The sequence below is a fragment of the Anomaloglossus baeobatrachus genome, chromosome 7, assembly GCF_048569485.1.
Source record: "Anomaloglossus baeobatrachus isolate aAnoBae1 chromosome 7, aAnoBae1.hap1, whole genome shotgun sequence".
Taxonomy (NCBI): Eukaryota; Metazoa; Chordata; class Amphibia; order Anura; family Aromobatidae; genus Anomaloglossus; species Anomaloglossus baeobatrachus.
Window position 1 is genome coordinate 300131940 of NC_134359.1, and position 27715 is coordinate 300159654.

The window sequence follows — 27715 nt, forward strand, 5'->3', positions numbered from 1 at the left end:
CAGCGGTGATCTGCGGGGGGCAGCGGTGATCTGTGGGGGGCAGCAATATTTGTACTGCCCCGATACCCCCTGGACAGCCCCTTTAACTGTTCCTTTTCTTGCAGCGCTGTCGCCCATCACACCGACCTCCTGGAGCTGGACTGTCACATGACTAAAGATGGCCGCGTTGTGGTGTCACATGACGGCAATTTATTACGGCAAACAGGACACGATGTGAACATAGAGGACGTCACATACGAGGTATCAGCGGTGCCTGCGGATATTACCTTCTGGGCCGCGGCTCCTTCCTACAATAGCTCTGCTCGCTGCGGTCACTATCACAGCTGAGGGTTTGCTACAATGTATCTAATGTAAATAAATCTGCAGGGACTGGAGTCCTGAGCCGTGTGTTACAGTCTATGACGTGTCTTCTCCCCCCAGGAGCTGCCGCATTATAAGGAGTCTCTGGAGGTCACCTTCTTGCCAGGTAGGCCGGAGTTGAGGATCTTGTAGCCTTCGGACTGTAGGAGAACTATAAGTCCCAGCTTTCCCGGTGACGTTTGTGTCTCAGGTCACATCTCGTCGGGCGCAGACCACCGGATCCCTCTGCTGGAGGAGGTCTTCCAGAGATTCCCGGAGAAGCCCATCAATGTGGAGATCAAGGAGGACAGTGACGAGCTGATCAGAAAGGTAACTACTGCTGGGGAGGGCAGTGCCCGCCATGTGCCCATGGTGTGCCCCTATATCCCCCCACGTGCCTGCCGTGTCTCCACCGTGTGTGCCCCCTATGTGCCCCTCACCCCATGTGCCTGCTGTATGCCTCCCCCTATGTGCCTGCCATCTGCCCGTGTGCTGCCTTGTGGCCTCTGTGTGCCCCCTATGTGTTCTCTGTGTGCCCTCAGTGTGCACCCTATTCCCCCCCATATGCCCGCGGTGTGCCCCTGTGCCCTCATATGCCCGCTGTGTGCCCCCTATGTTCCCCTGTGTGCCATCTATCTGCCCCATATGCCCACTGTTTCCCCCCTATCTGCCCGCTGTGTGCCTTCCACCGTGTGCCCCGTATGTGCCTCCCCCTATGTACCCACTGTGTGCCCTGTATGTGCCCCCGTGCCCACTGTGTGTCCCCCCATGTGCCTTGCACCATGGGCCCCCTATGTGCCCGCTGTGTGCCTCCCACCGTGTGCCCCGTATGTGCCTCCCCCTATGTACCCACTGTGTGCCCTGTATGTGCCCCCGTGCCCACTGTGTGTCCCCCCATATGCCCCGCACCATGGGCCCCCTATGTGCCCGCTGTGTGCCTCCCACCGTGTGCCCCGTATGTGCCTCCCCCTATGTACCCACTGTGTGCCCTGTATGTGCCCCTGTGCCCACTGTGTGTGCCCCGCACCATGGGCCCCCTATGTGCCCGCTGTGTGCCTCCCACCGTGTGCCCCCGTATGTGCCTCCCCCTATGTGCCCACTGTGTGCCCTGTATGTGCTCACGTGCCCATTGTGTGTCCCCCCATGTGCCCACTGTGTGCCTCCCGCCTTGTGTCCCGTATGTGCCCCCAGTGTGTCCCGTATGTGCCCCCTATGTGCCCGCTGTGTGCCTCCCGCCGTGTGCCCCCTATGTGCCCGCTGTGTGCCTCCCTCCGTGCGCCCCCTATGTGCCCGCTGTGTGCCTTCCTCCGTGTGCCCCCTATGTGCCCGCTGTGTGCCTCCCGCCGTGTGCACCCTATGTGCCCGCTGTGTGCCTCCCTCCGTGCGCCCCCTATGTGCCTTCCTCCGTGTGCCCCCTATGTGCCCGCTGTGTGCCTCCCGCCGTGTGCACCCTATGCGCCCGCTGTGTGGCTCCCTCCGTGCGCCCCCTATGTGCCTCCCGCCGTGTGCCCCCTTTGTGCCCGCTGTGTGCCTCCCTCCGTGTGCCCCCTATGTGCCCGTAGACAGTAATCTCATCATTGTGTGCCAGGTGTCGGAGCTCGTGAAGAAATACCAGCGCATGGAGAGAACCATCTGGGCCAGCACCAGCGACAAAGTCATGAAGAAATGTCGTCAGGAGGTAGCACCACTCATCCTCCTCCTCCTCTGTCACCACCACTCCCTGCTATCCTATATACTGCCCGACTCCTCTCCTCCTGAGGGCTGCTCATGCCCCTTCTCCTCTCTCGCACTGCCCAGTACTGCCATCATCTCCCCTTCACTAACACTTCCCCATCATTCTCCCAGTCACCCCTCCTCGGTACTACTACTCCCATCTTTCTTCCTCCTTATGACATTGCTCCTCCTGACCACTACTTCACATGTCTTCCCCACTACTCCTCTCATCCTGCGCACGTCCTCACTCCACTCCCTGTACAATGCTGCTGCTGTCTCTCATCCTCTGCGCACGTCCTCACTCCACTCCCTGTACAATGCTGCTGCCGTCTCTCATCATCCTCTGCGCACGTCCTCTCTCCACTCCCTGTACAATGCTGCTGCCGTCTCTCATCATCCTGCGCACGTCCTCACTCCACTCCCTGTACAATGCTGCTGCCGTCTCTCATCATCCTGCGCACGTCCTCACTCCACTCCCTGTACAATGCTGCTGCCGTCTCTCATCCTCTGCGCACGTCCTCACTCCACTCCCTGTACAATGCTGCTGCCGTCTCTCATCATCCTCTGCGCACGTCCTCTCTCCACTCCCTGTACAATGCTGCTGCCATCTCTCATCATCCTCTGCGCACGTCCTCTCTCCACTCCCTGTACAATGCTGCTGCCGTCTCTCATCATCCTGCGCACGTCCTCACTCCACTCCCTGTACAATGCTGCTGCCGTCTCTCATCATCCTCTGCGCACGTCCTCACTCCACTCCCTGTACAATGCTGCTGCCGTCTCTCATCATCCTGCGCACGTCCTCCCTCCACTCCCTGTACAATGCTGCTGCCGTCTCTCATCCTCCTGCGCACGTCCTCACTCCACTCCCTGTACAATGCTGCTGCCGTCTCTCATCATCCTGCGCACGTCCTCACTCCACTCCCTGTACAATGCTGCTGCCGTCTCTCATCCTCCTGCGCACGTCCTCACTCCACTCCCTGTACAATGCTGCTGCCGTCTCTCATCCTCCTGCACACGTCCTCACTCCACTCCCTGTACAATGCTGCTGCCGTCTCTCATCCTCTGCGCACGTCCTCACTCCACTCCCTGTACAATGCTGCTGCCGTCTCTCATCATCCTCTGCGCACGTCCTCTCTCCACTCCCTGTACAATGCTGCTGCCGTCTCTCATCATCCTGCGCACGTCCTCCCTCCACTCCCTGTACAATGCTGCTGCCGTCTCTCATCCTCCTGCGCACGTCCTCACTCCACTCCCTGTACAATGCTGCTGCCGTCTCTCATCCTCTGCGCACGTCCTCTCTCCACTCCCTGTACAATGCTGCTGCCGTCTCTCATCCTCTGCGCACGTCCTCTCTCCACTCCCTGTACAATGCTGCTGCCGTCTCTCATCATCCTGCGCACGTCCTCACTCCACTCCCTGTACAATGCTGCTGCCGTCTCTCATCCTCTGCGCACGTCCTCTCTCCACTCCCTGTACAATGCTGCTTCCGTCTCTCATCCTCTGCGCACGTCCTCTCTCCACTCCCTGTACAATGCTGCTGCCGTCTCTCATCATCCTGCGCACGTCCTCTCTCCACTCCCTGTACAATGCTGCTGCCGTCTCTCATCATCCTGCGCACGTCCTCACTCCACTCCCTGTACAATGCTGCTGCCGTCTCTCATCATCCTGCGCACGTCCTCACTCCACTCCCTGTACAATGCTGCTGCCGTCTCTCATCCTCTGCGCACGTCCTCTCTCCACTCCCTGTACAATGCTGCTGCCGTCTCTCATCCTCTGCGCACGTCCTCTCTCCACTCCCTGTACAATGCTGCTGCCGTCTCTCATCCTCTGCGCACGTCCTCTCTCCACTCCCTGTACAATGCTGCTGCCGTCTCTCATCCTCTGCGCACGTCCTCTCTCCACTCCCTGTACAATGCTGCTGCCGTCTCTCATCATCCTGCGCACGTCCTCACTCCACTCCCTGTACAATGCTGCTGCCGTCTCTCATCATCCTGCCCACGTCCTCACTCCACTCCCTGTACAATGCTGCTGCCGTCTCTCATCCTCTGCGCACGTCCTCTCTCCACTCCCTGTACAATGCTGCTGCCGTCTCTCATCATCCTGCGCACGTCCTCTCTCCACTCCCTGTACAATGCTGCTGCCGTCTCTCATCCTCTGCGCACGTCCTCTCTCCACTCCCTGTACAATGCTGCTGCCGTCTCTCATCCTCCTGCGCACATCCTCACTCCACTCCCTCTACAATGCTGCTGCCGTCTCTCATCCTCTGCGCACGTCCTCTCTCCACTCCCTGTACAATGCTGCTGCCGTCTCTCATCCTCTGCGCACGTCCTCTCTCCACTCCCTGTACAATGCTGCTGCCGTCTCTCATCCTCTGCGCACGTCCTCACTCCACTCCCTGTACAATGCTGCTGCCGTCTCTCATCCTCTGCGCACGTCCTCTCTCCACTCCCTGTACAATGCTGCTGTCGTCTCTCATCATCCTGCGCACGTCCTCACTCCACTCCCTGTACAATGCTGCTGCCGTCTCTCATCATCCTCCTGCGCACGTCCTCACTCCACTCCCTGTACAATGCTGCTGCCGTCTCTCATCCTCCTGCGCACGTCCTCACTCCACTCCCTGTACAATGCTGCTGCCGTCTCTCATCATCCTCTGCGCACGTCCTCTCTCCACTCCCTGTACAATGCTGCTGCCGTCTCTCATCCTCTGCGCACGTCCTCACTCCACTCCCTGTACAATGCTGCTGCCGTCTCTCATACTCTGTGCACGTCCTCTCTCCACTCCCTGTACAATGCTGCTGCCGTCTCTCATCCTCTGCGCATGTCCTCTCTCCACTCCCTGTACAATGCTGCTGCCGTCTCTCATCCTCTGCGCACGTTCTCACTCCACTCCCTGTACAATGCTGCTGCCGTCTCTCATCATCCTCTGCGCACGTCCTCTCTCCACTCCCTGTACAATGCTGCTGCCATCTCTCATCATCCTCTGCGCACGTCCTCTCTCCACTCCCTGTACAATGCTGCTGCCATCTCTCATCATCCTCTGCGCACGTCCTCTCTCCACTCCCTGTACAATGCTGCTGCCATCTCTCATCATCCTCTGCGCACGTCCTCTCTCCACTCCCTGTACAATGCTGCTGCCGTCTCTCATCCTCTGCGCACGTCCTCTCTCCACTCCCTGTACAATGCTGCTGCCGTCTCTCATCATCCTCTGCGCACGTCCTCACTCCACACCCTGTACAATGCTGCTGCCGTCTCTCATCATCCTCTGCGCACGTCCTCTCTCCACTCCCTGTACAATGCTGCTGCCGTCTCTCATCCTCTGCGCACGTCCTCTCTCCACTCCCTGTACAATGCTGCTGCCGTCTCTCATCATCCTCTGCGCACGTCCTCACTCCACACCCTGTACAATGCTGCTGCCGTCTCTCATCATCCTCTGCGCACGTCCTCTCTCCACTCCCTGTACAATGCTGCTGCCATCTCTCATCATCCTCTGCGCACGTCCTCACTCCACTCCCTGTACAATGCTGCTGCCGTCTCTCATCCTCTGCGCACGTCCTCTCTCCACTCCCTGTACAATGCTGCTGCCGTCTCTCATCATCCTCTGCGCACGTCCTCACTCCACACCCTGTACAATGCTGCTGCCGTCTCTCATCATCCTCTGCGCACGTCCTCTCTCCACTCCCTGTACAATGCTGCTGCCGTCTCTCATCCTCTGCGCACGTCCTCACTCCACTCCCTGTACAATGCTGCTGCCGTCTCTCATCCTCTGCGCACGTCCTCCCTCCACTCCCTGTACAATGCTGCTGCCGTCTCTCATCCTCTGCGCACGTCCTCTTTCCACTCCCTGTACAATGCTGCTGCCGTCTCTCATCCTCTGCGCACGTCCTCTCTCCACTCCCTGTACAATGCTGCTGCCGTCTCTCATCATCCCCCTGCGCACGTCCTCTCTCCACTCTCTGTACAATGCTGCTGCCGTCTCTCATCCTCTGCGCACGTCCTCTCTCCACTCCCTGTACAATGCTGCTGCCGTCTCTCATCCTCCTGCGCACGTCCTCTCTCCACTCCCTGTACAATGCTGCTGCCGTCTCTCATCATCCTCCTGCGCACGTCCTCACTCCACTCCCTGTACAATGCTGCTGCCGTCTCTCATCCTCTGCGCACGTCCTCACTCCACTCCCTGTACAATGCTGCTGCCGTCTCTCATCATCCTGCGCACGTCCTCACTCCACTCCCTGTACAATGCTGCTGCCGTCTCTCATCCTCTGCGCACGTCCTCACTCCACTCCCTGTACAATGCTGCTGCCGTCTCTCATCATCCTGCGCACGTCCTCTCTCCACTCCCTGTACAATGCTGCTGCCGTCTCTCATCCTCCTGCGCACGTCCTCTCTCCACTCCCTGTACAATGCTGCTGCCGTCTCTCATCATCCTCCTGCGCACGTCCTCACTCCACTCCCTGTACAATGCTGCTGCCGTCTCTCATCCTCTGCGCACGTCCTCACTCCACTCCCTGTACAATGCTGCTGCCGTCTCTCATCATCCTGCGCACGTCCTCTCTCCACTCCCTGTACAATGCTGCTGCCGTCTCTCATCCTCTGCGCACGTCCTCTCTCCACTCCCTGTACAATGCTGCTGCCGTCTCTCATCCTCTGCGCACGTCCTCACTCCACTCCCTGTACAATGCTGCTGCCGTCTCTCATCCTCTGCGCACGTCCTCACTCCACTCCCTGTACAATGCTGCTGCCGTCTCTCATCATCCTGCGCACGTCCTCACTCCACTCCCTGTACAATGCTGCTGCCGTCTCTCATCATCCTGCGCACGTCCTCACTCCACTCCCTGTACAATGCTGCTGCCGTCTCTCATCATCCTGCGCACGTCCTCACTCCACTCCCTGTACAATGCTGCTGCCATCTCTCATCCTCTGCGCACGTCCTCACTCCACTCCCTGTACAATGCTGCTGCCGTCTCTCATCCTCCTGCGCACGTCCTCTCTCCACTCCCTGTACAATGCTGCTGCCGTCTCTCATCCTCTGCGCACGTCCTCTCTCCACTCCCTGTACAATGCTGCTGCCGTCTCTCATCCTCCTGCGCACGTCCTCACTCCACTCCCTGTACAATGCTGCTGCCGTCTCTCATCCTCTGCGCACGTCCTCTCTCCACTCCCTGTACAATGCTGCTGCCGTCTCTCATCATCCTGCGCACGTCCTCACTCCACTCCCTGTACAATGCTGCTGCCGTCTCTCATCCTCTGCGCACGTCCTCTCTCCACTCCCTGTACAATGCTGCTGCCGTCTCTCATCATCCTCTGCGCACGTCCTCACTCCACTCCCTGTACAATGCTGCTGCCGTCTCTCATCCTCCTGCGCACGTCCTCACTCCACTCCCTGTACAATGCTGCTGCCGTCTCTCATCCTCCTGCGCACGTCCTCACTCCACTCCCTGTACAATGCTGCTGCCGTCTCTCATCCTCTGCGCACGTCCTCTCTCCACTCCCTGTACAATGCTGCTGCCGTCTCTCATCCTCCTGCGCACGTCCTCACTCCACTCCCTGTACAATGCTGCTGCCGTCTCTCATCCTCTGCGCACGTCCTCTCTCCACTCCCTGTACAATGCTGCTGCCGTCTCTCATCCTCCTGCGCACGTCCTCACTCCACTCCCTGTACAATGCTGCTGCCGTCTCTCATCCTCTGCGCACGTCCTCTCTCCACTCCCTGTACAATGCTGCTGCCGTCTCTCATCATCCTCTGCGCACGTCCTCACTCCACTCCCTGTACAATGCTGCTGCCGTCTCTCATCCTCTGCGCACGTCCTCTCTCCACTCCCTGTACAATGCTGCTGTCATCTCTCATCATCCTCTGCGCACGTCCTCACTCCACTCCCTGTACAATGCTGCTGCCGTCTCTCATCCTCTGCGCACGTCCTCTCTCCACTCCCTGTACAATGCTGCTGCCGTCTCTCATCCTCTGCGCACGTCCTCACTCTACTCCCTGTACAATGCTGCTGCCGTCTCTCATCCTCTGCGCATGTCCTCACTCCACTCCCTGTACAATGCTGCTGCCGTCTCTCATCCTCTGCGCACGTCCTCACTCCACTCCCTGTACAATGCTGCTGCCGTCTCTCATCCTCTGCGCACGTCCTCTCTCCACTCCCTGTACAATGCTGCTGCCGTCTCTCATCATCCTGCGCACGTCCTCACTCCACTCCCTGTACAATGCTGCTGCCGTCTCTCATCCTCTGCGCACGTCCTCACTCCACTCCCTGTACAATGCTGCTGCCGTCTCTCATCCTCCTGCGCACGTCCTCTCTCCACTCCCTGTACAATGCTGCTGCCGTCTCTCATCATCCTGCACACGTCCTCACTCCACTCCCTGTACAATGCTGCTGCCGTCTCTCATCATCCTGCGCACGTCCTCTCTCCACTCCCTGTACAATGCTGCTGCCGTCTCTCATCCTCCTGCGCACGTTCTCTCTCCACTCCCTGTACAATGCTGCTGCCGTCTCTCATCCTCCTGCGCACGTTCTCTCTCCACTCCCTGTACAATGCTGCTGCCGTCTCTCATCATCCTGCGCACGTCCTCACTCCACTCCCTGTACAATGCTGCTGCCGTCTCTCATCCTCTGCGCACGTCCTCACTCCACTCCCTGTACAATGCTGCTGCCGTCTCTCATCCTCTGCGCACGTCCTCTCTCCACTCCCTGTACAATGCTGCTGCCGTCTCTCATCCTCTGCGCACGTCCTCACTCCACTCCCTGTACAATGCTGCTGCCGTCTCTCATCCTCTGCCCACGTCCTCTCTCCACTCCCTGTACAATGCTGCTGCCGTCTCTCATCCTCTGCCCACGTCCTCTCTCCACTGCTTGTACAATGCTGCTGCCGTCTCTCATCCTCTGCCCACGTCCTCTCTCCACTCCCTGTACAATGCTGCTGCCGTCTCTCATCATCCTGCGCACGTCCTCTCTCCACTCCCTGTACAATGCTGCTGCCGTCTCTCATCTGCGCACGTCCTCACTCCACTCCCTCTACAATGCTGCTGCCGTCTCTCATCCTCTGCGCACGTCCTCTCTCCACTCCCTGTACAATGCTGCTGCCGTCTCTCATCATCCTGCGCACGTCCTCCCTCCACTCCCTGTACAATGCTGCTGCCGTCTCTCATCCTCCTGCGCACGTCCTCCCTCCACTCCCTGTACAATGCTGCTGCCGTCTCTCATCCTCCTGCGCACGTCCTCACTCCACTCCCTGTACAATGCTGCTGCCGTCTCTCATCATCCTGCGCACGTCCTCTCTCCACTCCCTGTACAATGCTGCTGCCGTCTCTCATCATCCTGCGCACGTCCTCCCTCCACTCCCTGTACAATGCTGCTGCCGTCTCTCATCATCCTGCGCACGTCCTCCCTCCACTCCCTGTACAATGCTGCTTCCGTCTCTCATCCTCTGCGCACGTCCTCACTCCACTCCCTGTACAATGCTGCTGCCGTCTCTCATCCTCTGCGCACGTCCTCACTCCACTCCCTGTACAATGCTGCTGCCGTCTCTCATCCTCCTGCGCACGTCCTCTCTCCACTCCCTGTACAATGCTGCTGCCGTCTCTCATCCTCTGCGCACGTCCTCACTCCACTCCCTGTACAATGCTGCTGCCGTCTCTCATCCTCTGCGCACGTCCTCACTCCACTCCCTGTACAATGCTGCTGCCGTCTCTCATCCTCCTGCACACGTCCTCACTCCACTCCCTGTACAATGCTGCTGCCGTCTCTCATCCTCCTGCGCACGTCCTCTCTCCACTCCCTGTACAATGCTGCTGCCATCTCTCATCCTCTGCGCACGTCCTCACTCCACTCCCTGTACAATGCTGCTGCCGTCTCTCATCCTCTGCGCACGTCCTCACTCCACTCCCTGTACAATGCTGCTGCCGTCTCTCATCCTCTGCGCACGTCCTCTCTCCACTCCCTGTACAATGCTGCTGCCGTCTCTCATCATCCTCTGCGCACGTCCTCCCTCCACTCCCTGTACAATGCTGCTGCCGTCTCTCATCATCCTCTGTGCACGTCCTCACTCCACTCCCTGTACAATGCTGCTGCCGTCTCTCATCATCCTGCGCACGTCCTCACTCCACTCCCTGTACAATGCTGCTGCCGTCTCTCATCCTCTGCGCACGTCCTCCCTCCACTCCCTCTACAATGCTGCTGCCGTCTCTCATCCTCTGCGCACGTCCTCCCTCCACTCCCTGTACAATGCTGCTGCCGTCTCTCATCATCCTGCGCACGTCCTCTCTCCACTCCCTGTACAATGCTGCTGCCGTCTCTCATCCTCTGCGCACGTCCTCACTCCACTCCCTGTACAATGCTGCTGCCGTCTCTCATCATCCTGCGCACGTCCTCTCTCCACTCCCTGTACAATGCTGCTGCCGTCTCTCATCCTCTGCGCACGTCCTCACTCCACTCCCTGTACAATGCTGCTGCCGTCTCTCATCCTCTGCGCACGTCCTCTCTCCACTCCCTGTACAATGCTGCTGCCGTCTCTCATCATCCTCTGCGCACGTCCTCCCTCCACTCCCTGTACAATGCTGCTGCCGTCTCTCATCATCCTCTGCGCACGTCCTCACTCCACTCCCTGTACAATGCTGCTGCCGTCTCTCATCATCCTGCGCACGTCCTCACTCCACTCCCTGTACAATGCTGCTGCCGTCTCTCATCATCCTCTGCGCACGTCCTCACTCCACTCCCTGTACAATGCTGCTGCCGTCTCTCATCATCCTCCTGCGCACGTCCTCACTCCACTCCCTGTACAATGCTGCTGCCGTCTCTCATCATCCTGCGCATGTCCTCACTCCACTCCCTGTACAATGCTGCTGCCGTCTCTCATCATCCTGCGCACGTCCTCACTCCACTCCCTGTACAATGCTGCTGCCGTCTCTCATCATCCTGCGCACGTCCTCCCTCCACTCCCTGTACAATGCTGCTGCCGTCTCTCATCATCCTGCGCACGTCCTCCCTCCACTCCCTGTACAATGCTGCTGCCGTCTCTCATCCTCTGCGCACGTCCTCACTCCACTCCCTGTACAATGCTGCTGCCGTCTCTCATCCTCTGCGCACGTCCTCTCTCCACTCCCTGTACAATGCTGCTGCTGTCTCTCATCATCCTCTGCGCACGTCCTCCCTCCACTCCTTGTACAATGCTGCTGCCGTCTCTCATCCTCTGCGCACGTCCTCCCTCCACTCCCTGTACAATGCTGCTGCCGTCTCTCATCATCCTGCGCACGTCCTCCCTCCACTCCCTGTACAATGCTGCTGCCGTCTCTCATCCTCTGCGCACGTCCTCACTCCACTCCCTGTACAATGCTGCTGCCGTCTCTCATCATCCTCTGCGCACGTCCTCCCTCCACTCCCTCTACAATGCTGCTGCCGTCTCTCATCATCCTGCGCACGTCCTCTCTCCACTCCCTGTACAATGCTGCTGCCGTCTCTCATCATCCTCTGCGCACGTCCTCCCTCCACTCCCTGTACAATGCTGCTGCCGTCTCTCATCATCCTCTGCGCACGTCCTCACTCCACTCCCTGTACAATGCTGCTGCCGTCTCTCATCCTCCTGCGCACGTCCTCCCTCCACTCCCTGTACAATGCTGCTGCCGTCTCTCATCATCCTGCGCACGTCCTCACTCCACTCCCTGTACAATGCTGCTGCCGTCTCTCATCCTCTGCGCACGTCCTCCCTCCACTCCCTGTACAATGCTGCTGCCGTCTCTCATCATCCTCTGCGCACGTCCTCCCTCCACTCCCTCTACAATGCTGCTGCCGTCTCTCATCCTCTGCGCACGTCCTCCCTCCACTCCCTGTACAATGCTGCTGCCGTCTCTCATCATCCTGCGCACGTCCTCTCTCCACTCCCTGTACAATGCTGCTGCCGTCTCTCATCCTCTGCGCACGTCCTCACTCCACTCCCTGTACAATGCTGCTGCCGTCTCTCATCCTGCGCATGTCCTCTCTCCACTCCCTGTACAATGCTGCTGCCGTCTCTCATCCTCTGCGCACGTCCTCTCTCCACTCCCTGTACAATGCTGCTGCCGTCTCTCATCCTCTGTGCACGTCCTCTCTCCACTCCCTGTACAATGCTGCTGCTGTCTCTCATCATCCTGCGCACGTCCTCTCTCCACTCCCTGTACAATGCTGCTGTCATCTCTCATCATCCTCTGCGCACGTCCTCCCTCCACTCCCTGTACAATGCTGCTGCCGTCTCTCATCCTCTGCGCACGTCCTCTCTCCACTCCCTGTACAATGCTGCTGCCGTCTCTCATCATCCTCTGCACACGTCCTCTCTCCACTCCCTGTACAATGCTGCTGCCGTCTCTCATCATCCTGCGCACGTCCTCTCTCCACTCCCTGTACAATGCTGCTGCCGTCTCTCATCCTCCTGGGATCACTTTCTCATCCTCTTCTCCTCAGAACCCGGAGATGCCGTTCATGTTCACCCCTCTCCGGGGCGTCCTCCTCCTCCTCCTCTATTACACGGGGCTGCTGCCCTTTGTGGATTTGCCAGAGTCGGTGGTGGAGACGTTCATGCCGTCCTTAATAAACAGGTCAGAGTGTAGTGTATACAGATATACAGGGTGCGGGGGTCCTGGCCGTTTACAGGGTGCGGGGGTCCTGGCCGTTTACAGGGTGCGGGGGGTACTGGCCGTATATAGGGTGCGGGGGGGGTCCTGGCCGTATACAGGGTGCAAGAGGTCCTGGCCGTATACAGGGTGCGGGGGGTCCTGGCCATATACAGGGTGCGGGGGGGGCCTGGCCATATACAGTGTGCGGGGGGGTCCTGGCTGTATACAGGGAGCAGGGATCCTGGCAGTATACAGGGAGCGGGGGTCTTGGCTGTATACAGGGTGTGCAGGGGTCCTGGCTGTATACAGGGAGCAAGGGTCTTGGCCGTATACAGGGTTCTTGGCCATATACAGGGAGCGCGGGGGTGCCCTGGCCGTATACAGGGTACGGGGGGGGTCCTGGCCGTATACAGGGTATGGGGGGGGTCCTGGCCGTATACAGGGTACCCTGGGGGGGGGATCTTGGCTGTATACAGTGTGCAGGGGTCCTGGCTGTATACAGGGTGTGGGGGGGGGGGGGGGGGTCCTGGCTGTATACAGGGTGTGGGGGGGGGGGGGTCCTGGCTGTATACAGGGAGCAAGGGTCTTGGCCGTATACAGGGTACGGAGGGGTCCTGGCCGTATACAGGGTGAGGAGGGTTCTTGGCCATATACAGGGAGCGCGGGGGTCTTGGCCATATACAGGGAGCGGGGGGGGGGGGGGGGGGTGTCCTGGCCGTATAATACAGGGTGCGGGGGGGTCCTGGCCGTATACAGGGTGCAGGGTGTCCTGGCCGTATACAGGGTACGGGGGGGTCCTGGCCGTATACAGGGTACGGGGGGGGTCCTGGCCGTATACAGGGTACGGGGGGGTCCTGGCCGTATACAGGGTACGGGGGGGGTCCTGGCCGTATACAGGGTACCCTGGGGGGGGATCTTGGGATCTTGGCTGTATACAGTGTGCAGGGGTCCTGGCTGTATACAGGGTGTGGGGGGGGGGTCCTGGCTGTATACAGGGTGTGGGGGTCCTGGCTGTATACAGTGTGAGGGGGGTCCTGGCAGTATACAGGGTGCGGGGGTCCTGGCTGTATACAGTGTGAGGGGGGTCCTGGCTGTATACAGTGTGAGGGGGTCCTGGCTGTATACAGGGTGCGGGGGTCCCGGCTGTATACAGGGTGCGGGGGTCCCGGCTGTATACAGTGTGAGGGGGGTCCTGGCTGTATACAGGGTGCGGGGGGTCCTGGCAGTATACAGGGTGCGGGGGGTCCTGGCTGTATACAGGGTGTGCGGGGGATCCTGGCTGTATACAGTGTGAGGGGGTCCTGGCAGTATACAGGGTGAGGGGGTCCTGGCAGTATACAGGGTGCGGGGGTCCTGGCTGTATACAGGGTGTGCGGGGGATCCTGGCTGTATACAGTGTGAGGGGGTCCTGGCAGTATACAGTATGAGGGGGTCCTGGCAGTATACAGTGTGAGGGGGGTCCTGGCTGTATACAGTGTGAGGGGGTCCTGGCTGTATACAGTGTGAGGGGGTCCTGGCTGTATACAGTGTGAGGGGGGTCCTGGATGTATACAGTGTGAGGGGGTCCTGGCTGTATACAGTGTGAGGGGGGTCCTGGATGTATACAGGGTGCGGGGGGTCCTGGCTGTATACAGTGTGAGGGGGTCCTGGCTGTATACAGTGTGAGGGGGTCCTGGCTGTATACAGTGTGAGGGGGTCCTGGCAGTATACAGTGTGAGGGGGGTCCTGGCTGTATACAGGGTGCGGGGGGTCCTGGCTGTATACAGTGTGAGGGGGTCCTGGCTGTATACAGTGTGAGGGGGTCCTGGCTGTATACAGTGTGAGGGGGTCCTGGCTGTATACAGTGTGAGGGGGTCCTGGCTGTATACAGTGTGAGGGGGTCCTGGCTGTATACAGTGTGAGGGGGGTCCTGGATGTATACAGTGTGAGGGGGGTCCTGGCTGTATACAGGGTGCGGGGGTCCTGGCTGTATACAGTGTACGGGGGGGTCCTGGCTGTATACAGTGTGAGGGGGTCCTGGCTGTATACAGGGTGCGGGGGGGTCCTGGCTGTATACAGTGTGAGGGGGGTCCTGGCTGTATACTGTGTGAGGGGGTCCTGGCTGTATACAGTGTGAGGGGGGACCTGGCTGTATACAGTGTGAGGGGGTCCTGGCTGTATACAGTGTGAGGGGGTCCTGGCTGTATACAGTGTGAGCGGGGTCCTGGCTGTATACTGTGTGAGGGGGTCCTGGCTGTATACTGTGTGAGGGGGTCCTGGCTGTATACAGTGTGAGGGGGGTCCTGGCTGTATACAGTGTGAGGGGGGTCCTGGCTGTATACAGGGTGCGGGGGTCCTGGCTGTATACAGTGTGAGGGGGTCCTGGCTGTATACAGTGTGAGGGGGTCCTGGCTGTATACAGTGTGAGGGGGTCCTGGCTGTATACAGTGTGAGGGGGGTCCTGGCTGTATACAGTGTGAGTGGGGTCCTGGCTGTATACAGGGTGAGGGAGGTCCTGGCTGTATACAGGGTGCGGGGGTCCTGGCTGTATACAGTGTGAGGGGGGTCCTGGCTGTATACAGGGTGTGCGGGGGTCCTGGCTGTATACAGGGTGCGGGGGGTCCTGGCAGTATACAGTGTGAGGGGGTTCTGGCAGTATACAGTGTGAGGGGGTCCTGGATGTATACAGTGTGAGGGGGGGTCCTGGCTGTATACAGGGTGAGGGGGTCCTGGCTGTATACAGGGTGAGTGAGGTCCTGGCTGTATACAGTGTGAGGGGGTCCTGGCTGTATACAGTGTGAGGGGGGGTCCTGGCTGTATACAGTGTGAGGGGGTCCTGGCAGTATACATTGTGAGGGGGGTCCTGGCTGTATACAGTGTGAGGGGGGTCCTGGCAGTATACAGTGTGAGGGGGGTCCTGGCTGTATACAGGGTGAGTGAGGTCCTGGTTGTATACAGGGTGAGTGAGGTCCTGGCAGTATACATTGTGAGGGGGGTCCTGGCTGTATACAGTGTGAGGGGGGTCCTGGCAGTATACAGTGTGAGGGGGGTCCTGGCTGTAGACAGGGTGCGGGGGTCCTGGCTGTAGACAGGGTGCGGGGGTCCTGGCTGTATACAGTGCGAGAGGGTCCTGGATGTATACAGTGTGAGGGGGGTCCTGGCTGTATACAGTGTGAGGGGGTCCTGGATGTATACAGTGTGAGGGGGTCCTGGCTGTATACAGGGTGCGGGGGGGTCTTTGCTGTATACAGGGTGCGGGGGTCCTGGCTGTATACAGTGTGAGGGGGGTCCTGGCTGTATACAGTGTGAGGGGGTCCTGGCTGTATACAGGGTGTGGGGGGGATCCTGGCTGTATACAGTGTACGGGGGGGTCCTGGCTGTATACAGTGTACGGGGGGGGTCCTGGCTGTATACAGTGTACGGGGGGGTCCTGGCTGTATACAGTGTACGGGGGGGTCCTGGCTGTATACAGTGTACGGGGGGGTCCTGGCTGTATACAGTGTGAGGGGGTCCTGGCTGTATACAGGGTGCGGGGGGGTCCTGGCTGTATACAGTGTGAGGGGGTCCTGGCTGTATACAGGGTGTGGGGGGGATCCTGGCTGTATACAGTGTACGGGGGGGTCCTGGCTGTATACAGTGTATGGGGGGGGTCCTGGCTGTATACAGTGTGAGGGGGTCCTGGCTGTATACAGGGTGCGGGGGTCCTGGCTGTATACAGTGTGAGGGGGTCCTGGCTGTATACAGTGTGAGGGGGGTCCTGGCTGTATACAGTGTGAGGGGGGTCCTGGCTGTATACAGGGTGCGGGGGTCCTGGCTGTATACAGTGTGAGGGGGTCCTGGCAGTATACAGTGTGAGGGGGTCCTGGCTGTATACAGTGTGAGGGGGGTCCTGGCTGTATACAGCGTGAGGGGGTCCTGGCAGTATACAGTGTGAGGGGGGTCCTGGCTGTATACAGGGTGTGCGGGGGTCCTGGCTGTATACAGTGTGAGGGGGTTCTGGCAGTATACAGTGTGAGGGGGTCCTGGCAGTATACAGTGTGAGGGGGTCCTGGCAGTATACAGTGTGAGGGGGATCCTGGCTGTATACAGGGTGAGGGGGTCCTGGATGTATACAGTGTGAGGGGGTCCTGGCTGTATACAGGGTGAGGGGGTCCTGGCTGTATACAGTGTGAGGGGGTCCTGGCTGTATACAGTGTGAGGGGGTCCTGGCTGTATACAGTGTGAGGGGGTCCTGGCTGTATACAGGGTGAGTGAGGTCCTGGCTGTATACAGTGTGAGGGGGTCCTGGCAGTATACAGTGTGAGGGGGGTCCTGGCTGTATACAGGGTGAGTGAGGTCCTGGTTGTATACAGTGTGAGGGGGTCCTGGCAGTATACATTGTGAGGGGGGTCCTGGCTGTATACAGTGTGAGGGGGGTCCTGGAAGTATACAGTGTGAGGGGGGTCCTGGCTGTAGACAGGGTGCGGGGGTCCTGGCTGTAGACAGGGTGCGGGGGTCCTGGCTGTATACAGTGTGAGGGGGTCCTGGATGTAGACAGTGTGAGGGGGTCCTGGATGTATACAGTGTGAGGGGGTCCTGGATGTATACAGTGTGAGGGGGTCCTGGATGTATACAGTGTGAGGGGGGTCCTGGCTGTATACAGTGTGAGGGGGTCCTGGATGTATACAGTGTGAGGGGGTCCTGGCTGTATACAGTGTGAGGGGGTCCTGGATGTATACAGTGTGAGGGGGTCCTGGCTGTATACAGGGTGCGGGGGGGTCTTTGCTGTATACAGGGTGCGGGGGTCCTGGCTGTATACAGTGTGAGGGGGGTCCTGGCTGTATACAGTGTGAGGGGGTCCTGGCTGTATACAGGGTGTGGGGGGGATCCTGGCTGTATACAGTGTACGGGGGGGGTCCTGGCTGTATACAGTGTACGGGGGGGTCCTGGCTGTATACAGTGTACGGGGGGGTCCTGGCTGTATACAGTGTGAGGGGGTCCTGGCTGTATACAGGGTGCGGGGGGGTCCTGGCTGTATACAGTGTGAGGGGGTCCTGGCTGTATACAGGGTGTGGGGGGGATCCTGGCTGTATACAGTGTACGGGGGGGTCCTGGCTGTATACAGTGTATGGGGGGGTCCTGGCTGTATACAGTGTGAGGGGGTCCTGGCTGTATACAGGGTGCGGGGGTCCTGGCTGTATACAGTGTGAGGGGGTCCTGGCTGTATACAGTGTGAGGGGGGTCCTGGCTGTATACAGTGTGAGGGGGGTCCTGGCTGTATACAGGGTGCGGGGGTCCTGGCTGTATACAGTGTGAGGGGGTCCTGGCAGTATACAGTGTGAGGGGGTCCTGGCTGTATACAGTGTGAGGGGGGTCCTGGCTGTATACAGTGTGAGTGGGGTCCTGACTGTATACAGGGTGAGGGAGGTCCTGGCTGTATACAGGGTGCGGGGGTCCTGGCTGTATACAGTGTGAGGGGGTCCTGGCAGTATACAGTGTGAGGGGGGTCCTGGCTGTATACAGGGTGTGCGGGGGTCCTGGCTGTATACAGGGTGCGGGGGTCCTGGCAGTATACAGTGTGAGGGGGTTCTGGCAGTATACAGTGTGAGGGGGTCCTGGATGTATACAGTGTGAGGGGGTCCTGGCAGTATACAGTGTGAGGGGGGTCCTGGCTGTATACAGGGTGAGGGGGTCCTGGATGTATACAGTGTGAGGGGGTCCTGGCTGTATACAGGGTGAGGGGGTCCTGGCTGTATACAGTGTGAGGGGGTCCTGGCTGTATACAGTGTGAGGGGGTCCTGGCTGTATACAGTGTGAGGGGGCCCTGGCTGTATACAGGGTGAGTGAGGTCCTGGCTGTATACAGTGTGAGGGGGTCCTGGCAGTATACAGTGTGAGGGGTGTCCTGGCTGTATACAGGGTGAGTGAGGTCCTGGTTGTATACAGTGTGAGGGGGTCCTGGCAGTATACATTGTGAGGGGGGTCCTGGCTGTATACAGTGTGAGGGGGGTCCTGGAAGTATACAGTGTGAGGGGGGGTCCTGGCTGTAGACAGGGTGCGGGGGTCCTGGCTGTAGACAGGGTGCGGGGGTCCTGGCTGTATACAGTGTGAGGGGGTCCTGGATGTATACAGTGTGAGGGGGTCCTGGCTGTATACAGTGTACGGGGGGGTCCTGGCTGTATACAGTGTATGGGGGGGTCCTGGCTGTATACAGTGTGAGGGGGTCCTGGCTGTATACAGGGTGCGGGGGTCCTGGCTGTATACAGTGTGAGGGGGTCCTGGCTGTATACAGTGTGAGGGGGGTCCTGGCTGTATACAGTGTGAGGGGGGGTCCTGGCTGTATACAGGGTGCGGGGGTCCTGGCTGTATACAGTGTGAGGGGGTCCTGGCAGTATACAGTGTGAGGGGGTCCTGGCTGTATACAGTGTGAGGGGGGTCCTGGCTGTATACAGTGTGAGTGGGGTCCTGACTGTATACAGGGTGAGGGAGGTCCTGGCTGTATACAGGGTGCGGGGGTCCTGGCTGTATACAGTGTGAGGGGGTCCTGGCAGTATACAGTGTGAGGGGGGGTCCTGGCTGTATACAGGGTGTGCGGGGGTCCTGGCTGTATACAGGGTGCGGGGGTCCTGGCAGTATACAGTGTGAGGGGGTTCTGGCAGTATACAGTGTGAGGGGGTCCTGGATGTATACAGTGTGAGGGGGTCCTGGCAGTATACAGTGTGAGGGGGGTCCTGGCTGTATACAGGGTGAGGGGGTCCTGGATGTATACAGTGTGAGGGGGTCCTGGCTGTATACAGGGTGAGGGGGTCCTGGCTGTATACAGTGTGAGGGGGTCCTGGCTGTATACAGTGTGAGGGGGTCCTGGCTGTATACAGTGTGAGGGGGTCCTGGCTGTATACAGTGTGAGGGGGTCCTGGCTGTATACAGGGTGTGGGGGGGATCCTGGCTGTATACAGTGTACGGGGGGGTCCTGGCTGTATACAGTGTACGGGGGGGTCCTGGCTGTATACAGTGTACAGGGGGGTCCTGGCTGTATACAGTGTGAGGGGGTCCTGGCTGTATACAGGGTGCGGGGGGGGTCCTGGATGTATACAGTGTGAGGGGGTCCTGGCTGTATACAGGGTGTGGGGGGGATCCTGGCTGTATACAGGGTGTGGGGGGGTCCTGGATGTATACAGTGTGAGGGGGTCCTGGCTGTATACAGGGTGCGGGGGGGTCTTTGCTGTATACAGTGTGAGGGGGTCCTGGCTGTATACAGTGTACGGGGGGGTCCTGGCTGTATACAGTGTACAGGGGGGTCCTGGCTGTATACAGTGTGAGGGGGTCCTGGCTGTATACAGTGTGAGGGGGCCCTGGCTGTATACAGGGTGAGTGAGGTCCTGGCTGTATACAGTGTGAGGGGGTCCTGGCAGTATACAGTGTGAGGGGTGTCCTGGCTGTATACAGGGTGAGTGAGGTCCTGGTTGTATACAGTGTGAGGGGGTCCTGGCAGTATACATTGTGAGGGGGGTCCTGGCTGTATACAGTGTGAGGGGGGTCCTGGAAGTATACAGTGTGAGGGGGGTCCTGGCTGTAGACAGGGTGCGGGGGTCCTGGCTGTAGACAGGGTGCGGGGGTCCTGGCTGTATACAGTGTGAGGGGGTCCTGGATGTATACAGTGTGAGGGGGTCCTGGATGTATACAGTGTACGGGGGGGTCCTGGCTGTATACAGTGTATGGGGGGGTCCTGGCTGTATACAGTGTGAGGGGGTCCTGGCTGTATACAGGGTGCGGGGGTCCTGGCTGTATACAGTGTGAGGGGGTCCTGGCTGTATACAGTGTGAGGGGGGTCCTGGCTGTATACAGTGTGAGGGGGGTCCTGGCTGTATACAGGGTGCGGGGGTCCTGGCTGTATACAGTGTGAGGGGGTCCTGGCAGTATACAGTGTGAGGGGGTCCTGGCTGTATACAGTGTGAGGGGGGTCCTGGCTGTATACAGTGTGAGTGGGGTCCTGATTGTATACAGGGTGAGGGAGGTCCTGGCTGTATACAGGGTGCGGGGGTCCTGGCTGTATACAGTGTGAGGGGGTCCTGGCAGTATACAGTGTGAGGGGGGTCCTGGCTGTATACAGGGTGTGCGGGGGTCCTGGCTGTATACAGGGTGCGGGGGTCCTGGCAGTATACAGTGTGAGGGGGTTCTGGCAGTATACAGTGTGAGGGGGTCCTGGATGTATACAGTGTGAGGGGGTCCTGGCAGTATACAGTGTGAGGGGGGTCCTGGCTGTATACAGGGTGAGGGGGTCCTGGATGTATACAGTGTGAGGGGGTCCTGGCTGTATACAGGGTGAGGGGGTCCTGGCTGTATACAGTGTGAGGGGGTCCTGGCTGTATACAGTGTGAGGGGGTCCTGGCTGTATACAGTGTGAGGGGGTCCTGGCTGTATACAGTGTGAGGGGGTCCTGGCTGTATACAGGGTGTGGGGGGGATCCTGGCTGTATACAGTGTACGGGGGGGTCCTGGCTGTATACAGTGTACGGGGGGGTCCTGGCTGTATACAGTGTACAGGGGGGTCCTGGCTGTACACAGTGTGAGGGGGTCCTGGCTGTATACAGGGTGCGGGGGGGTCCTGGATGTATACAGTGTGAGGGGGTCCTGGCTGTATACAGGGTGTGGGGGGGATCCTGGCTGTATACAGGGTGTGGGGGGGTCCTGGATGTATACAGTGTGAGGGGGTCCTGGCTGTATACAGGGTGCGGGGGGGTCTTTGCTGTATACAGTGTGAGGGGGTCCTGGCTGTATACAGTGTACGGGGGGGTCCTGGCTGTATACAGTGTACAGGGGGGTCCTGGCTGTATACAGTGTGAGGGGGTCCTGGCTGTATACAGGGTGCGGGGGGGGTCCTGGATGTATACAGTGTGAGGGGGTCCTGGCTGTATACAGGGTGTGGGGGGGGATCCTGGCTGTATACAGGGTGTGGGGGGGTCCTGGATGTATACAGTGTGAGGGGGTCCTGGCTGTATACAGGGTGCGGGGGGGTCTTTGCTGTATACAGTGTGAGGGGGTCCTGGCTGTATACAGTGTATGGGGGGGTCCTGGCTGTATACAGTGTGAGGGGGTCCTGGCTGTATACAGTGTATGGGGGGGTCCTGGCTGTATACAGTGTGAGGGGGTCCTGGCTGTATACAGTGTATGGGGGGGTCCTGGCTGTATACAGTGTGAGGGGGTCCTGGCTGTATACAGGGTGCGGGGGGGTCTTTGCTGTATACAGGGTGCGGGGGGGTCTTTGCTGTATACAGGGTGCGGGGGTCTTTGCTGTATACAGGGTGCGGGGGGGTCTTTGCTGTATACAGGGTGCGGGGGTCCTGGCTGTATACAGTGTATGGGGGGGGTCCTGGCTGTATACAGTGTGAGGGGGTCCTGGATGTATACAGTGTGAGGGGGTCCTGGATGTATACAGTGTGAGGGGGTCCTGGATGTATACAGTGTATGGGGGGGTCCTGGCTGTAGACAGGGTGCGGGGGTCCTGGCTGTAGACAGGGTGCGGGGGTCCTGGCTGTATACAGTGTGAGGGGGTCCTGGATGTATACAGTGTGAGGGGGTCCTGGCTGTATACAGTGTACGGGGGGGTCCTGGCTGTATACAGTGTATGGGGGGGTCCTGGCTGTATACAGTGTGAGGGGGTCCTGGCTGTATACAGGGTGCGGGGGTCCTGGCTGTATACAGTGTGAGGGGGTCCTGGCTGTATACAGTGTGAGGGGGGTCCTGGCTGTATACAGTGTGAGGGGGGTCCTGGCTGTATACAGGGTGCGGGGGTCCTGGCTGTATACAGTGTGAGGGGGTCCTGGCAGTATACAGTGTGAGGGGGTCCTGGCTGTATACAGTGTGAGGGGGGTCCTGGCTGTATACAGTGTGAGTGGGGTCCTGACTGTATACAGGGTGAGGGAGGTCCTGGCTGTATACAGGGTGCGGGGGTCCTGGCTGTATACAGTGTGAGGGGGTCCTGGCAGTATACAGTGTGAGGGGGGTCCTGGCTGTATACAGGGTGTGCGGGGGTCCTGGCTGTATACAGGGTGCGGGGGTCCTGGCAGTATACAGTGTGAGGGGGTTCTGGCAGTATACAGTGTGAGGGGGTCCTGGATGTATACAGTGTGAGGGGGTCCTGGCAGTATACAGTGTGAGGGGGGTCCTGGCTGTATACAGGGTGAGGGGGTCCTGGATGTATACAGTGTGAGGGGGTCCTGGCTGTATACAGGGTGAGGGGGTCCTGGCTGTATACAGTGTGAGGGGGTCCTGGCTGTATACAGTGTGAGGGGGTCCTGGCTGTATACAGTGTGAGGGGGTCCTGGCTGTATACAGTGTGAGGGGGTCCTGGCTGTATACAGGGTGTGGGGGGGATCCTGGCTGTATACAGTGTACGGGGGGGTCCTGGCTGTATACAGTGTACGGGGGGGTCCTGGCTGTATACAGTGTACAGGGGGGTCCTGGCTGTATACAGTGTGAGGGGGTCCTGGCTGTATACAGGGTGCGGGGGGGTCCTGGATGTATACAGTGTGAGGGGGTCCTGGCTGTATACAGGGTGTGGGGGGGATCCTGGCTGTATACAGGGTGTGGGGGGGTCCTGGATGTATACAGTGTGAGGGGGTCCTGGCTGTATACAGGGTGCGGGGGGGTCTTTGCTGTATACAGTGTGAGGGGGTCCTGGCTGTATACAGTGTACGGGGGGGTCCTGGCTGTATACAGTGTACAGGGGGGTCCTGGCTGTATACAGTGTGAGGGGGTCCTGGCTGTATACAGTGTGAGGGGGCCCTGGCTGTATACAGGGTGAGTGAGGTCCTGGCTGTATACAGTGTGAGGGGGTCCTGGCAGTATACAGTGTGAGGGGTGTCCTGGCTGTATACAGGGTGAGTGAGGTCCTGGTTGTATACAGTGTGAGGGGGTCCTGGCTGTATACAGTGTGAGGGGGGTCCTGGAAGTATACAGTGTGAGGGGGGTCCTGGCTGTAGACAGGGTGCGGGGGTCCTGGCTGTAGACAGGGTGCGGGGGTCCTGGCTGTATACAGTGTGAGGGGGTCCTGGATGTATACAGTGTGAGGGGGTCCTGGATGTATACAGTGTACGGGGGGGTCCTGGCTGTATACAGTGTATGGGGGGGGTCCTGGCTGTATACAGTGTGAGGGGGTCCTGGCTGTATACAGGGTGCGGGGGTCCTGGCTGTATACAGTGTGAGGGGGTCCTGGCTGTATACAGTGTGAGGGGGGTCCTGGCTGTATACAGTGTGAGGGGGGTCCTGGCTGTATACAGGGTGCGGGGGTCCTGGCTGTATACAGTGTGAGGGGGTCCTGGCAGTATACAGTGTGAGGGGGTCCTGGCTGTATACAGTGTGAGGGGGGTCCTGGCTGTATACAGTGTGAGTGGGGTCCTGACTGTATACAGGGTGAGGGAGGTCCTGGCTGTATACAGGGTGCGGGGGTCCTGGCTGTATACAGTGTGAGGGGGTCCTGGCAGTATACAGTGTGAGGGGGGTCCTGGCTGTATACAGGGTGTGCGGGGGTCCTGGCTGTATACAGGGTGCGGGGGTCCTGGCAGTATACAGTGTGAGGGGGTTCTGGCAGTATACAGTGTGAGGGGGTCCTGGATGTATACAGTGTGAGGGGGTCCTGGCAGTATACAGTGTGAGGGGGGTCCTGGCTGTATACAGGGTGAGGGGGTCCTGGATGTATACAGTGTGAGGGGGTCCTGGCTGTATACAGGGTGAGGGGGTCCTGGCTGTATACAGTGTGAGGGGGTCCTGGCTGTATACAGTGTGAGGGGGTCCTGGCTGTATACAGTGTGAGGGGGTCCTGGCTGTATACAGTGTGAGGGGGTCCTGGCTGTATACAGGGTGTGGGGGGGATCCTGGCTGTATACAGTGTACGGGGGGGGTCCTGGCTGTATACAGTGTACGGGGGGGTCCTGGCTGTATACAGTGTACAGGGGGGTCCTGGCTGTACACAGTGTGAGGGGGTCCTGGCTGTATACAGGGTGCGGGGGGGTCCTGGATGTATACAGTGTGAGGGGGTCCTGGCTGTATACAGGGTGTGGGGGGGATCCTGGCTGTATACAGGGTGTGGGGGGGTCCTGGATGTATACAGTGTGAGGGGGTCCTGGCTGTATACAGGGTGCGGGGGGGTCTTTGCTGTATACAGTGTGAGGGGGTCCTGGCTGTATACAGTGTACGGGGGGGTCCTGGCTGTATACAGTGTACAGGGGGGTCCTGGCTGTATACAGTGTGAGGGGGTCCTGGCTGTATACAGGGTGCGGGGGGGGTCCTGGATGTATACAGTGTGAGGGGGTCCTGGCTGTATACAGGGTGTGGGGGGGATCCTGGCTGTATACAGGGTGTGGGGGGGTCCTGGATGTATACAGTGTGAGGGGGTCCTGGCTGTATACAGGGTGCGGGGGGGTCTTTGCTGTATACAGTGTGAGGGGGTCCTGGCTGTATACAGTGTATGGGGGGGTCCTGGCTGTATACAGTGTGAGGGGGTCCTGGCTGTATACAGTGTATGGGGGGGTCCTGGCTGTATACAGTGTGAGGGGGTCCTGGCTGTATACAGGGTGTGGGGGGGATCCTGGCTGTATACAGGGTGTGGGGGGGTCCTGGATGTATACAGTGTGAGGGGGTCCTGGCTGTATACAGTGTATGGGGGGGTCTTTGCTGTATACAGTGTGAGGGGGTCCTGGCTGTATACAGTGTATGGGGGGGTCCTGGCTGTATACAGTGTGAGGGGGTCCTGGCTGTATACAGTGTATGGGGGGGGTCCTGGCTGTATACAGTGTGAGGGGGTCCTGGCTGTATACAGGGTGTGGGGGGGATCCTGGCTGTATACAGGGTGTGGGGGGGTCCTGGATGTATACAGTGTGAGGGGGTCCTGGCTGTATACAGGGTGCGGGGGGGTCTTTGCTGTATACAGTGTGAGGGGGTCCTGGCTGTATACAGTGTATGGGGGGGTCCTGGCTGTATACAGTGTGAGGGGGTCCTGGCTGTATACAGTGTATGGGGGGGTCCTGGCTGTATACAGTGTGAGGGGGTCCTGGCTGTATACAGGGTGTGGGGGGGATCCTGGCTGTATACAGGGTGTGGGGGGGTCCTGGATGTATACAGTGTGAGGGGGTCCTGGCTGTATACAGTGTATGGGGGGGTCTTTGCTGTATACAGTGTGAGGGGGTCCTGGCTGTATACAGTGTATGGGGGGGTCCTGGCTGTATACAGTGTGAGGGGGTCCTGGCTGTATACAGGGTGCGGGGGGGTCTTTGCTGTATACAGGGTGCGGGGGGGTCTTTGCTGTATACAGGGTGCGGGGGTCTTTGCTGTATACAGGGTGCGGGGGGGTCTTTGCTGTATACAGGGTGCGGGGGTCCTGGCTGTATACAGTGTATGGGGGGGTCCTGGCTGTATACAGTGTGAGGGGGTCCTGGATGTATACAGTGTGAGGGGGTCCTGGATGTATACAGTGTGAGGGGGTCCTGGATGTATACAGTGTATGGGGGGGTCCTGGCTGTATACAGTGTGAGGGGGTCCTGGCAGTATACAGTGTGAGGGGGTCCTGGATGTATACAGTGTGAGGGGGTCCTGGCAGTATACAGTGTGAGGGGGTCCTGGATGTATACAGTGTGAGGGGGTCCTGGCTGTATACAGGGTGCGGGGGGGTCTTTTCTGTATACAGGGTGCGGGGGGGTCTTTGCTGTATACAGGGTGCGGGGGTCTTTGCTGTATACAGGGTGCGGGGGTCTTTGCTGTATACAGGGTGCGGGGGTCTTTGCTGTATACAGGGGTCTCACCTCTTCTCTCTCTGTAGGACGTATTTTCCGGGTCACTCTCTGATGAGGAGCCGCTTCCTGGTGTATCTGCAGGATAAGTGAGTCCCCGCCGCCGCCTTCTCCATGTCATTTCTTCAAGGGGAACTCCACATTGCACAATATGTTCCAGCATGTCATGGGTGAAGCCGGCACCTACGGCTGAGACCCCTCAGAACTCCCCCCTTACCTGGTGCTGAGGGATCTCACATCTCCAGTCACAGCCAAAGTGAAAGTGATGAGCGGCTGCAGGGACCAGGACGGTCATGTGACCTGACCCACCGCTCCCACAATGCACTGCTCTCTGGAATCAGGACCTGTGGCTGGAGCACTGTGACCCCGCACTATTATATTATATTACGGCGTCTCGTATTATAGGCACCGGTTATAATGAGACCATTCGTTTTTCTTACAGACTAATAATGAGGAGGAGTCTGTTCCAGCATCTCCAGGCCAGAGGCATCCAGGTAGCCGAGTCATGAAATAGTCATATGATGGGTGTGATTGTCTGCAGCGGTCAAATAATGGGTGTAATAGTCTTCAGCGGCTATAAAATGAGTATGATGATCTCCAGCGGTCATATGATGAGTGTGATAGGCTGCAATAGTCGTATGATGGGTGTGATAGTCTGCAACGGTCATATGATGAGTGTGATAGTCTGCAACGGTCGTATGATGGTGTGATAGTCTGCAACGGTCGTATGATGGTGTGATAGTCTGCAACGGTCGTATGATGGTGTGATAGTCTGCAACGGTCGTATGATGGTGTGATAGTCTGCAATAGTCGTATGATGGGTGTGATAGTCTGCAACGGTCGTATGATGGTGTGATAGTCTGCAACGGTCGTATGATGGTGTGATAGTCTGCAACGGTCGTATGATGGGTGTGATAGTCTGCAACGGTCGTATGATGGTGTGATAGTCTGCAGTGGTCAAATTATGGGTGGGATAGTTTGCAGCTGTTGTGTGATGATCTGCAGCAGTCGTATGATGGGTGTCATAGTCTGCAGAGGTCGTATTATGGGTGTAATAGTCTGCAGCGGTCGTATTATGCGTGTGATTATCTGCAGTGGTCATAGGATGGGGTGATGGTCTGCAACAGTTGTATGATGGGAGTGATATTTTGAGCAGTTGCATGATGGGTGTAATGGTCTGCAGTGGTCATCTGATGGGTGGGATGGTCTGCACCAGTTATATGATGGATATGATGGTCTGCAGAAGTTATATGATGGTGTGATAATCTGCAGCTGTCGTATGATGGGTGTGATAGTCTGCAACAGTCGTATGATGGGTGTGATAACTTGCAGCGGATG

The 27715-nt window shown here is 58.8% G+C and overlaps 1 protein-coding gene across 3 annotated transcripts in view; it reads left to right on the forward strand.

The window, feature by feature from the left end:
• The window catches only part of GDPD3 (glycerophosphodiester phosphodiesterase domain containing 3), a 35679-nt gene that overhangs the window by 7523 nt on the left and 441 nt on the right, over nt 1-27715 (forward strand). For 2 of the 3 annotated variants that reach the window (XM_075318552.1, XM_075318555.1), the window contains 7 exons: nt 105-240; nt 421-466; nt 551-669; nt 1928-2017; nt 12486-12619; nt 26407-26466; nt 26820-26871. In XM_075318552.1, coding sequence (XP_075174667.1) covers nt 105-240; nt 421-466; nt 551-669; nt 1928-2017; nt 12486-12619; nt 26407-26466; nt 26820-26871 — 637 coding nt within the window. The remainder of the gene's footprint in view (nt 1-104; nt 241-420; nt 467-550; nt 670-1927; nt 2018-12485; nt 12620-26406; nt 26467-26819; nt 26872-27715) is intronic. The other variant, XM_075318553.1, reaches the window with a different exon arrangement.